General features: G+C 40.7%; 2 protein-coding genes and 1 non-coding gene across 3 annotated transcripts in view; 2 read left to right on the top strand and 1 right to left on the bottom strand.

Moving 5' to 3' along the window:
* CRIPT (CXXC repeat containing interactor of PDZ3 domain) lies at positions 1–6,109 on the bottom strand. Its single transcript, XM_071577193.1, has 5 exons — positions 5,866–6,109; positions 4,782–4,847; positions 4,354–4,408; positions 3,585–3,688; positions 1–475 (listed from the first exon to the last, which is right to left on the bottom strand). Exons 1-5 carry the CDS (start codon positions 5,879–5,881, stop codon positions 411–413), a joined length of 306 nt encoding a protein of 101 aa, XP_071433294.1. The 5' UTR covers positions 5,882–6,109; the 3' UTR covers positions 1–410.
* The window catches only part of PIGF (phosphatidylinositol glycan anchor biosynthesis class F), a 21,562-nt gene continuing 13,840 nt past the window's right edge, over positions 5,924–13,645 (top strand). The window contains exons 1-3 of the mRNA XM_071577157.1: positions 5,924–6,384; positions 8,344–8,435; positions 9,280–9,396. Of these exons, the coding sequence (XP_071433258.1) occupies positions 6,157–6,384; positions 8,344–8,435; positions 9,280–9,396 (437 nt within the window). The 5' untranslated portion in view covers positions 5,924–6,156. The remainder of the gene's footprint in view (positions 6,385–8,343; positions 8,436–9,279; positions 9,397–13,645) is intronic.
* Positions 6,444–6,516, top strand: TRNAQ-CUG (transfer RNA glutamine (anticodon CUG)). The gene has a single exon. It is a non-coding gene; the product is annotated as a tRNA-Gln (tRNA).

Consider the following 13,645-nt stretch of genomic DNA (forward strand, 5'->3'; position numbering starts at 1 on the left):
TACATGAAAATATTTTAATGAGGTGATACAAGCTCGTATTTTATACATCTATAAAATATAACTATGAAACAAGCAGAAGACTCGTGATAGGCCAAAAGAATAGAAGTGTTAATCTCAAAGATCTGTGTTATGATAGTTTCAACCTATCCCTTAGGATCTTCTCATTCCCTTCAAACTGTATCAGTTGCTGCAAACCTTTCAATCTTGGTTAGCATTAGTGCTAAAACAAGATGCTAAAACAAGTGCTACAAATACTATGTACATTTTTAGGCAAACAATCAGTCTGTCTTTACCTCTCATCTCATTCCGAATAACTGAATTACCTTCCAGAAAGTAATATTCACAAATTATTTCAGAGAAAAATTACTGTACAAAGACACAGAAGTTCATAAAAAGATGACTCAATACAATTAGACAGAAGTTTGCTTGTAGTTCTTCGTATCCAACACCTTCTTGCCACACATTGAGCAGATGCCTACAAGCACATAAAGGTGTGTAAATTATTTTAAGATCATTAAAGTCTTTCTTCAAAAACATAGCTGCTCTATTTTTGTAAAGATAATTTGAAAAAAATTGTTCAAATGCTCTCATTGACAATCTGTGCATTTTCTCAACAGATATTCCAAATTTAAAAGTAATATTATGACTTCTAATACATACTAATATTTGCAGCATATGTGTAATACTGCCACTTCAGAAAATAAGCTCTATTTTGAGAGCATTATGATTCACAACACTGCCCAAAGCTTCTGTAATTTGCAGAATACTGGAAGACAGCCAGGAAAGTCTCTCATCTGACAAACAGGTAAAAATGGTGTAATGTTAATTCTTTTAAGTCCTGTAGCCAAACCAAGACCTGAGATGGACAGAAAGTAGCAGGGCTAAGAAAATACAGTCACCAACAAAGTGACTGCTAAATTGCGGATTAACAGATGGGGAGCTTCAGACAACTGAGAAAGCTGAGAAGAACAGGTTTTCATAAAATTAAGGTATTTATAGAGTAAGAGTGAAAAAACAATGGATACGAAGAATACTTGAGAGCTGAAGTGAACATGACCACTGATGTCTGAAAAGACTTTGTTTTAAACGCAAAGAATGTCAAGTGGAAAGACAAGTACACAAGTTTGGCAGAGGTGTGGGTTGCCTCAATGTTCCCCTGTTCCTCCAAAGCAGAAAGGTGCTAAACCTTTTGTCGGGTAGGGCCACATCTCATTTTACACAACCATTCATCAACAGACAAAAAATGTCAAGAGACAACAGCTCCTGTTACTCTACAAATCGTGTGCTTTCAGATATGGACATCATGACTGCACACACATCTAGCAGTACACTGGGAAAGGGAACAGCAGGAAACATGCCCCATGATTTACTTTGGAGAGCAAAATCCAGCCCTCAAAATGTTCACTTCAGGTCTTAACTGAGAAGTAATTAACCTCGCTCTCCCAGGCACTCAGCAATAGGACAAGGGGGCACAGGCTCAAGCTGTGCCAGGGGAAATTTAAGTTGGGTATCAGAAAAAAATTCTTTCCAGAGAGAGTAATGAGGCATTGGAATGGCCTGCCCAGAGAGGTGGTGGATTCCCCATCCCTGGAGGTTTTTAAACTGAGATTGGCCATGGCACTGAGTGCCATGATCTGGTAAATGGACTGGAGTTGGCCCAAGAGTTGGTCTTGATGATCTCAGAGGTCTTTTCCAACCCTATCGATTCGGTGATTCTGTGATTCTGTTAGATTGCCTCTCAATGTCAGAGATATGCAACAGCAGAAGCACTAAGCCCTATGACTGCATTTGCTTCAAGAAACCTGCCACACCTACATCTTTGATGGTCAGAGCTAGAACCTAAATCACTTGAAGTGCTCTGAATTTTATGAAGACAGATTGAACCTGGAAGGATACACAAGCAGACAAAGCTGAAATCTTGAAGCCTGCCCAAACCAGCCAGAAATTTAAGGAAGAGCACAAGGTTCTACCATATGGGATTCAGGCAGCCATCTGGTGAGCATCGAGCTCTAGAAAAGGCAACCCTCCTACAGCAGGCTGCTAAACCACTGACTCAGTGACACAGCACACATTTACTGAACAATTAATTTCATAAACAAAACTTACTAAAGGTTAGCTGTAGCTCTGCATCTAATAATTAGTTCATGTCATGTCTGTGTGCTATATGGATTCCTTGATATTACTGATATTAAATCAAGTAACTGAGTTCATGATGCTTTTTTCCCATCCAGGAATGACCTATTTAAACCCTTTTGCTTACCTACTCAAAATCACAAGATTAATAAAAGTTTTATAATTTTAAGGCTCTCCATCAAATTTACTTGAAATAACATTTTTTGCCTTGGCAATTTTTGAACAGTCTTTAACAGCACTTAAATCTTATTATGAGTATGGGAGATAAAAAGCTTCCAGTTACAAGCAGAATTTCACACACAAGTCATAAGTACAGAAAGATTTTCTATATTATGTACTGCACAGTGCAATATCTTGCTCTAGGAATGGTGATTCTATTCTTCATTTTCATATTTTAGTTTCACTTTAAGCCAAGCTTGACTTACAGTGCATCAAATACGTTCACAATTAGGCCAGAACCTGATTTTAGAGTAATGAATCTTTCCATGCAGTATGTTAAGCCACTGAAAGCAAAAGAATACATGAAGGCACACAATGATTTGTCACATAAGTATGATTTGTCTTCAGAGACACTTTCTAAATTGAGTTGCAAAAGCAATTTTTTTATTCTTTGTCTTTAATTCCCCAGGTATTCTGCTTTTGTTAAACTAGCCTATTGCTTTACGAAGATTAAAAGTTGATTGTTTATTGGGAGGGTTTTTTGGAGGCGGATCAGTGTGGGGTGTTTGTGTTTTGGTCTGGGTAGTTTCTGTTTGGGGTTTTGGGTTTGTTTGTTGTTTGGAGGGGTGGTTTGAGAACACCGTTTAGAGTTGTAGATTTAGTTACTGGAAAAAGAGAAAGGGGAGAAAGGAGCAAAAACGGGACTGCAGCAAGCAAATAAGTTTTACAAAATGTATTTTTTTATAACCTAAGAAAAATCAAACTTGCCAGATGACAATTTCCTATGCAATTGCCAAGACTAAGCTTAGAGTTATTTTTCCAATCTGCTGTTTTAGATACCGGAAACATCCTCGAAGCAGCAGAATCATGGAGCGATACAAGCCGAAAGGAATCTCCAGCAGTCTTTAGTCCTGCCCCACTCAAGACACAGCCCACTTGGATGAGGCTGGCTCAAGGCTTTTCAAGCCTCTGAATACCTCCTGGAGAGATTCCATAACCTCTGGTGGTGCCTGTTACTACAATATTTGATCACTCTCACACTGAAAAATTGGTTCCCTTGTATGTAACTAGGATTTTCCACATTCTAACCTGCGTGGATTGTTTTTCATTCTAGTACTGTGCACCTCACAAGAGTCTGACTTTGTGTTCTCTGTGCCTTCCTATTAGTAGCTGAAGACAGCAATTAAATCTCATCTTAGCCTTCTCTTTGTAAGGCAAGACAAATTTCAGTGTTGCAGTTCCTCCCTAGTTTCTAACCAAACTGGGATACTTTGGTCCTCAATGAAACTCACCTTTTTTATAGGCACATCCTTGACAATAGTGAGACCCTGGCTGATGGACAGAACTCTTACAAATCCGACATATTGCAAACTTGTTCTTTCCATAAGGATCAAACCTGCAAAAAATGGAAAAGTATTTTATTTATACATCTTGAAATGAAGTATTTCTTCTGCCTCATCCTAGGAAGTCTAAGCCAGAGGACACAGTCAGAAACTCCAGCAAAACCTGTAATTCAGAAAATGGTTATACAAGGATTATTTCTAACAGGCTGCATGAACTATGCAGAAAAGCTCCCACTTTTCCCAGTAAGAAAGACTTCTTTCATCACAGAGAAAAATTTAACAAAAGCCAAACTAAAAATGGGTGTTTTTATTAACATACTACAAGATTTAGAGCTTTAACACCTTCTAGCAGCATCTTGCCTCCTCATATAACAGAAAGTCCATCAGACCCTAAGGAAATACTCAAGAGATTATAACAGCCATCTTAGCACAAACACAAGCCTCCCCAGCTTCTCACATACAAAATATCAAATCCCAGCAATTCCACTGAGAACTGCAGTAAAATGCTTGTCCACACGCTATGACTGAGCAGAAAGCATCCATAAAATACATACGGACACATTTTTACCAAATAATCAAATATCATAATCCCCACAATTAGGGTTGTTTTAAGTGTTTTTTTGGACAAGTTTTGAGTAGTTGCCCAGACAGGCAGGAAACAAGACTCAGTTAGTTTGTTAACTGACGCTTTTAGCCAAAATCAGTACTAAATACTAACCTTGCCTTCTTTGAGGTCAAAGCCTTGTTTTCATTTAATTTGCGGCCACCGCTTTCTACAGAAAGAATAAAAACATAAATTAATAAATTTCCCAGTTCCAAGCATAATATAAAAAGCTTAGTTTACAACTTTTACTCATATGCAAATAAAGGCACAGAGATAAAACACACAGCATAGCACTAGGAGACAGTACAACAGAACACTCTATACTCTGTTTAAATACTCTGTATACTGTCATTCCATACAGAAACAAACACACAAGTTCAATACTGAATAGTTCTGGGTAATTACAGTCCCAGTGCACTGAATCAGCATGGGAGGAAAACAATGTGATTTGAGATTTAATCTGATTAGTAACGTAATGTTTTAACCTTAACATGATAAAATAGCTCAGGTGCCTGACAAGTGTTAAACCTCCCCAGAATTACCTGTAGTGTTTCTTGCACCATCTTTCCATGTGTCAGGAGTGATCACCGTACCAAGCTTCTTCTCACCTACATAAGGAAACAATAGAAAGGAAAAAAAATTTAGAAACACAGAATCTATTAGGTCAGAAAAGACAGAACTGAGATCATTGAGTCTAGCCTATGACTAACACCACCCTGTCAACCAGACCATGGCACTGAGTGCCACATTCTGTCATCCCTTGAACACCTCCAGGCACGGTGACTCCAACACTTCTCTGGGCAGGCCATTCCAGTCTCTAATCACCTTTCCTGTGAAGAAATTCCCCCTAATGTCCAACCTAAGTCTCCCCTGGCATAGTTTAAGACTATGTACTCTCGTACTGTCGCTTGTTACCTGGAGGCTGACCCTCACCTGGCTACAACTTCCTTTCATAAGTAGTCATAGAGAGTGATAAGGTCTCCCATGAGCTTCCTCTTCTTCAGGATAAACAACCCCAGCTCCCTCAGCTGCTCCTTACAGGACTTGTGCTCCAGTCCCTTCACCAGCTCCACTGCCCTTCTCTGGACCTGCTCCAGGACCTCAGTGCCCTTCCCGAACTGAGGGGCCCAGAGCAGAACACCGGACCCGAGGTGTGGCCTCACCAGCCGCGTACAGGGAGACAGTCACCTCCCTGCTTCTGCCGCCCACACAATTCCCGATACAGACCAGGCCCATTTAACCTGTGCTGCACTAACGCGCGCCACATGCACTGCCCATGGAGCAAGGACAGCTCACACAGGAACCTTCCCGGACCCGCCGCCCTGAGCAACCCGAGCCCCGCAGCTGCTGCTCCGCTCGGGGGACGCCCGGGAGCCCGCGGGCCGGGCCGGGGAGGGAAGAGGACGGGGAAGGGGACGGGGAAGGGAATAAGGAAGGGGCTGGGGAAGGGGACGGGAAGAGAGAGGAGGGGAAGGGGAGGGGGATAGGGAGGGGGATAGGGAAGGGGAAGGAAGGGGAAGGGCGGGGAAGGGCAGGGCAGGGCAGGATCGGGCCGGGCCGGGCCGGGCCAGGCAGGGTAGGGCAGGGCCCTCCGCACCCCCAGTCCCCCCCGAGCCCCTCACTCACACTTCTCGCACACCATGGTGGCCCCACCACAACAAGCCGCCGCTTCCGACACCGCCCCGGATCTGGCGTCGGGTCCCGGCGCCTTCCGCTGCCGGGCGGGCCCGCGGTGCCTGGCGGGAGCGGCACGGTCCGCGCTACCGCTCACAGACGCAGCCTCTGATTTTCATTTTTTAAGTGCCTGACGTTCTTCTGCCCCCAGACAATCGCTTTCAGCGCCGGGCCAGGCCTGTGTGCCGCCCAGGGGCGATGCTGCCCTGACGGGCGGGGCCGGGCGGGCGCTGCGGGAGCGCCATGAGGGAGGCGGAGGGCAGGAGGCTCCTGGCTGCCAACATCCTGTGTGCCGGCTCTGTTATCCTCTCCGCCGGGCTTCCCGCCGCCTTCCTAGAGGGATTCTCCGTCCTGGGAACGCACCTCACGTGGCTCTGTGTGTGTTCTGTGTGTGTCGGTACCATTAATGTAGTCTTGCACTTAGTCCTTAATCCAAGTCAGTCTCCTAAGAGAAGTTCGTTTGCTTACAAGGTAAGTTGCTTGCTTGTTGTTTTGTTTTTTTTCTTAAATTGCTACCGGAGGGGAGGGGCGGTCCCGTGGTGTAATGGAGAGCACTCTGGACTCTGAATCCCAAGGACCTGAGTTCGAGTCTCAGTGGGACCGTCCCCTGGCAGTTCAATGCCTCCCTGCCATCCCATCCCGTCACATCTCGGATGCTCAACAGGGTCAGCCCCGGTCAGTACCGGGTGCTGTGACAGTCCCGAGGACTTCACTGTCACTGTCCAAGCTCGCTCGGCCGTGGCAGGTGGACCTCAGGACTTAAACAGTGGGGCCAGTTCTGCGCACGCTGTGCCTCACCTAAAAAATCCACTGTGCAGGCTGGAAGGGCACACCCATGTGGGGAGAGCCCTGCCCAAAGCTTCGTTTTTGAAGACTGGTCATACATAACAGAGGGGAAGCAAATTCATTGAAATTATCCAGTAAAACAGAAAGAAGACACTTGGGTGGTGAATTCTCATTTCCCATGAATGAGCTGAGTGTAGCACTTTTTGAAACGAGTTTTTCAGTATTTTTACTGGCGTTAAACTTTCTCTGTACATCATCTGTTTGGGTGAGTGATTATGTGCTTTCCCTTTTCCTGTCAGTGCATTGTTGTTTGTAGCCCCAACAATTTGCCTGGAGGCAAAAACTGGCAAAACTGAACCTGCACAGAACTCCTTTCCTAGTCCAGGCCTTGTTAATCTTGATTAGTGGATATACGAAAGTGTCATCACACCCTTCTCGTGTGTGTTGTAAGTTTGTAGTAACTTTAAAGGACGAGAAAATACTTTGTAGAATCTGAGACGTAAAAGAGACACTAACTCATTACAATTTAAACAAAGTTGCCCAATTTAAAAAGGTTACATGGAAAAGCACTAAAATGGCTACATTTCCTTGAATGATGAAAATCTACATTTGGGAGACGGTTTTTGTAATGATAGTTTGCAACAGGGAGCAGGACAGGGATGGATCTCAGTGAGACAGGTTGGAACAGCGTGGATTTGGAACAGCACACAACTTGCTCAGGAGTGTGGGAATACACCCGAGTTTGGGTGCAGAGTCTGGCACTCCTGACTTGCTGAGTCAGACGAGGTGTAGTGCTCTGATGAGAGTCTTAAACACTTAAGCAAACATCCCAGAAGCTTCTGTGTAGCTTTGCTGACTGAGGAGGATGTGAAATGCACAAAACCATTATGGAAAACACATATTGTAACCATCTGTGATTTAAAAATGAAACATGCTTCATGTTCTAGGTGAGGTTTCATCCTAGCCTAGCATAAGGAATAAGTATAGAGAAAAAGGGTTAAAGGGAAATTATTGAACTGCATTGGTGAACTGATCAGAACACATCTAATCAGAACTATTTATCAAGCATGTATGCCTCTATATAATGAGTACCCAGGAACTGTTGTTTAAGGTTACAGAAAGTTACGTGTTTTGCAGATTTATAGAAAGTCTGGATATTTCTCAAATATATGTGGAATTTAAGATGCTAGTATGTAGTGTAGAATTTAAGATGCCAGCATGCCACAATGTAGTGGTTTTTATTTAATGTAATTTTGATTCTGTATGTTGCATATCTTTTTATATTGCATAGTTTCTTGCTTTTAAGTATTTTTTCACTTTCTGTGAGAGTTGCCTTTTAATGAATGAATGTGACAGTCAGATGTAAAACAGATGTAAAATTAACCAATAAAATTACTTCTGTTTATCTTGTCATTTCTGGCTGTATATTTTGTATGTTTGCCTTGTTCTAGCAGGGTGCATGAAAAAAGTTCATTATTTAAACACATGGAAAACTGTTTTGAAATATGCCATGCTATTGTACTGTATTGTTGCTGAAATTAAAGAAGCATTTAGTGTACTGTGCTGTTGTTAAGACATAGACTGTGTATGTTACTTATGTTCTCTTTTGAAACATTATTCTGATATTTTATTGCTCTTTTTTAGATATCCAGATTTCTAAAATGCTGTATATACTTTTTCATGTCTTGCATACTATTTCATGCGATAATTGTTCTTTATGGAGCACCTCTCATTGAGTAAGTCAGAAGACCCTCTCTTTCTCTAAACATTCTAACGGGCAGTTCTCCTTGCAGATATTGGTATAAGTACTTGCTTGTTTTATGGTACACTGGAAGTTAAGGGATAACCTCCTGTTTGGGGGAACAAGGGTGGCTGCTTGTTTTATTTTGCTGGATGGTTTAATTGGTTTTGTTGCTGGGTTTTTTCTTTGTTTGATTGTTGTTTTAGAACCTGGCTCTTGGAATTTTTGTTTGGAGATGTCTTGTTTAAGAGAGTTACAAACAGCTCCTTTTACTTTAATATTTACATTAAACATACAGGCACATACATTTTTTGGAGTTTTATTTAGTGTTTTTCCTTTAAGATTCTAAACCATGCATCTCGCATGTCTTTCATCCTTTTGATATTAGTGTTTTAGCTTTTAGGAAAGTTTACGAAAAAGGACATGAAGCGATCTGATTTTTGAGAGGTACACTAAGTTACTGAACAATAATAGCATCATGTAGTTTCGTTTCATGGTTACTTTCACAACATCAAACTAGAAAAATAAATGGAATAATGAAGTAAATTTCAAGTATACTTCAATTTAGAACTATTGATATATATCAGGTACATCTGTGGTGTTTTAAACATGTTGCAGGTATCAGGCACTTACAGTAATCCCTGCATTTCACTCTTGAGATAACAGCAGAACTCTTTTCAATTTTCTTTACTATTCTACAGAGTAAGAAGAAAATATTTTATTTTTCTACATGAAGTTAACAAAGCACATGTGCTTTCACAAGTTGACTTAGAGGTTTGGGGACTCTTAGAAAGCTAGTAACTTACCTCACTTAATTTTGTAATATTCTTTCTTTGTAGGTCAGTGACTGAGACGTTTTTGTTTGCAGTTCTCCTGTCTACCTTTACTACTCTACAGTGCTTGTGTATTCTGGGACCAAACATACAAGCATGGATACGGGTGTTTAGTAAGAATGGGTAAGTGCTAATCTTAAATTTCTGATTTTAACCCCAATAGAAAAGGACTGAATTGGTGTAAACAATTCACAGAAATGTTACAGAATAGTCTGAGTTAAAAGGGACCCACAAGGATCATCAAGTCCAACTCTGAAGTGAACAGCCCTGACAGGGATTGAACCCGCAACCTTGGTGTTATTAGCATCATGCTCCAACCAGCTGAACTGATCTCAGGGTCTATATATAATGGAATATTCTGTAAAGAAAAGAAAACTTGAATGATGGGCATTTTTCATGTTTGTAATTACGGGCTTATGAAAGCTTTTCTGATGAAGAAAATTATTATCTATTTTGAAGACTCTGATTTGGAAAAATAGGTTTTGGTTTTTGGTGTCCAGACACTAAATCTCACTTTATATGTGTTTGAATGAAATAAAGTGTCCAACACACATTTTACTGGAGTAATAACATTGTGCAGTACTTTATGAAGGTTGTCAAATAAAAAAGAGACCCGACACTGAGCTGTACAGGAAGAATCTTGCACAGAATCCAATAGTACCTTTATAAAAACAGCTTTTAAAGTAGAAATAGGAGCCAAAACAAACACTGTTTTAAACTTTAATATAATGGTGAAAATTATACATAATTTACAGTGGTCTAAAGTATGTAATCTTTACTCATGCTCTTTTCAAACTTCAAAGGGGGCTTTTTCAGTGTCAGAGTTTTCAAGCATTAATTTTTTCAAGAGTATATTTCAAGTAAAAAGCCTTTTAACCACATTTTCATCTCAGTGATAGCCATGGCATTAGCATGTATCAAGGATAATGTATTTTTCAGAAGTATTCCATCTCTTCTGCCTTTTTTCATTCAATAAATAATAGGATTGTTGAAAGACTGGGACACTGAAACATAAAGAGGCTCCACATATGCTTGAGATTTATAAGATGTTAGTATTAATTCTCTTTTAATAGTTCATAAGGATGAAGTCTTATCTCAAAGGAAAGGGAAAAGTTGTATTACACTGATGACCTATGGAGTTATTTTTGGTTTACAGACAAGGACTAAACTAGACTTTTCACAGTACTTTCAGGTATTGACTTTCGGTTTATCTCAGTTCACAGCTTCCTGAAAAATTTCTTGAGTCCTAATTCAAGTCATTTGTTCTTGTTTATTCTCAGTGGTTGGGTTGAATAAACTGTAACAAAAGCATGGAGTTGTTTAGCTAAAACACATCACTGTTGGTTCTCTTAGTCATCTTTGATTTGCAGCGGAAATAATAGTTGAATTGAAGCAACAGATGTTTGACAACATCAGTCTGTCTTTGTGCCAGGTTAGATTTTGAATGCCTGTCAATTTCTTTCTTTCCTAGTCCAGATATTAAGTATTGTCCAGTACAAGTATTGCATTGGAAACAATTGTCTTGCTTTGCCATTTTCACTGTGATGACTTGTATGTACTTTTTACTAGTGAGCCATGTCACATTAACTGAGTAAAATGTCTGTAATTAATGATGTTTGTTTGCATTAGCTTTTGAATGAAAATAGACTACGAAGAAATATTGTAGCAAGTTTTTTTATGGATTGTAGCAAGCTGCTCTTTTAAAAGGAATCCTCTGTTTTTTCATTTGAGCTCACGAATGAGTTGGAACTTGCTGCATCTAGGCATGAGATGAGTGTAGATGTGATGTATTAAAAGGCTGTCTCTAACTTAACCACATGGAATGAGGAGGAACTGGTTAAATGGAGGAAAAGGATGGTTAGGTAAGATCAACAGCTGCTTGCCTTGAAAGTAGAGCTTAGGAATTGAATTGCACTAAAAGAACAAACTTGAAAGACTGATTAAGCGTATAGCTTAGTGTAGGGGTGACTGTGAGTACATCCTTTAAGGAAAGCAGTTTAGAGTTCTCCCTTAAAGAGAAGAGAGCTACCTGTAGTGTGTGGGGGGTCTTGTAGCCAGTGAGATGCTTTGGTGAATGTGAGGTGAATGGGCTAGCCAATGATGTCATGACATGTTGGATGTGAGAGGATATAAAAGGTGTGGATGTCACTGAGAATAGAACTACAACTAATAGGAACTACTACTACTATGATGTATGAGCTATGAGGAAACTGTGAAACTATCTTGAATAAAGTCTTGTAAGCCTTCTGATCAAGCCTTCTGATGCCTGCTGTGCCTGAGCTCTTCTGACTGTTGTTTGTGCTGCCCCCTTACTCGGGACAAGGGGATCCCAATAGCTTAGTATAAAAAAGGAATGTGCTTTAAAAATACCTGAATGCAATTTAAACTTAAGGAACCACTGGCATTTAGTTTTGTTACTCTTATTTGCCTGTGCAATATTTATAAGATTAAAATGTGCTTCTGCTATTGTCTTTGCAGAAAGACAGAAAAAGATGTGTAAATAGAAAGCTTATCTTGATATATCCAGTGTAAATAAGTAACACATACTAATTACCTAGTTGGTGCTCTGGGTGGCTTTGTGCTATGTTTTATGTGGTCTAGTGTGAAAATACTGATGCTCCTGATGTCTTGTCACAGACTACTCATTAAGTTAAATTCAAGTTCCTTGTATGCAACCTGTTGCATCGTAATGGCTACAGTGCAACTGAGTCAGTCCAATTTAAATATTTTAGGGGTAATCTTGCAAAGGGTTTCTTTTTTTATACAGGGATGCTTAGCTTTTTCTGTTTCTACTTGTAGTACTTGATTGTGAGTCACTACTACCAAAATCACTTCCAGTAAGGTTACAAGATCAGTCTTTTAAGTGCTGTTGTCTCTAGGAGATGGATTACATATGCTGACACATGATAACCTGTAATCTGTGACACTGCAGGTTTATCAGGTTTATTACTTGTGGTATAAAAGTTTGGGTTGTTGGTGAGGTGGAGGGGAAGTGTTGCTTGGGTAGGGGTTTTTTTTGTATACATGAAACTATGGTTGTAGCTCAGACAGAAAATTGCATACAGTCCATGTTTTCAATACACTTTGGAATTGTCCAAAAATGGACAAAATAGATTTTTTTTTTGCCTCTTTCATTTTAAGAAATTAGAGCAATTTATTCTTACCCTCGTATTTATGGTCTGTGTGCACATAAAATATGTGAGAAAAGTAAATTGTGTATTCTGCATCATGAAATCTTCCATACTTACTAGGCTGTAAATAGGGCTCTTTTCTCTAATTCTGCATTTGGGAAGGGGTGGGCCATTGCAGCATCTCTGGACTCCTTACTCTGGCATCTAGTATTGTGACTGATGTCAGTGTCACGACACTGATCATATACTATCATGTGCTGCTGTAACCAGTTAGAGGGAAGTAAAAGCTACAGAAAGTTTATAGGCTTTCAATTGCTGCTTTTTTTTTTGCTCCTTTTGCAGACTGTTTATTTCAAATCACTTGTCTGAGAAATTTTGTTGAAATTTCTGGTATAATAGCAATTAGAAGATGTCACCTGGGTAGGAAATGAATTTTGTTTGGAGAGCGCCAAAAAATACTATAAACCCATGACTTTAGGGCTCCTTCCAGTTTTCATTACACCTGTTTTATCACTTTGTTTGTGAATTACTACTCTTACAGACTTGAAATATCCTTTGCAAAGGTAGGCATCATCACACATCAGGGGATACTTAGAATTTTAGTCATGGTGCAGCCAAGAATTCCAAATCATAGAATCATAGAATCAATTGGGTTGGAAAAGACCTCCAAGATCATCAAGTCCAACCCTTGGTCCAACTCCAGTCCATTTACCAGATCATGGCACTCAGTGCCACGGCCAATCTCAGTTTAAAAACCTCCAGGGATGGTGAATCCACCACCTCTCTGGGCAGGCCATTCCAATGCCTGATTACTCTCTCTGGAAAGAATTTTTTTCTGAACTCCAACTTAAATTTCCCCAGGCAGAGCTTGAGCCCGTGCCCCCTTGTCCTATTGCTGAGTGCCTTGGAGAAGAGACCAACCCCCATCTGGCTAGAACTTCCCTTCAGGTAGTTCTAGACAGTGATGAGGTCACCTCTGAGCCTCCTCTTCTCCAGGCTAAACAACCCCAGCTCCCTCAGCCTCTCCCCACAGGACTTGTGCTCCAGTCCCTTCACCAGCCTTGTTGCTCTTCTCTGGACTCGCTCCAGCACCTCAATATCTTTCCTGAACTGAGGGGCCCAGAACTGAACACAGTACTCAAGGTGTGGCCTCACCAACACAGAGTACAGGGGAAGGATCACTGCCCTGTTCCTCCTGGCCACGCTATTTTTGATATCCTGTCTATGCAGGAACTGTCTTA

This window comes from Pithys albifrons, chromosome 2 (assembly GCF_047495875.1).
Source record: "Pithys albifrons albifrons isolate INPA30051 chromosome 2, PitAlb_v1, whole genome shotgun sequence".
NCBI classification, from domain to species: Eukaryota; Metazoa; Chordata; class Aves; order Passeriformes; family Thamnophilidae; genus Pithys; species Pithys albifrons.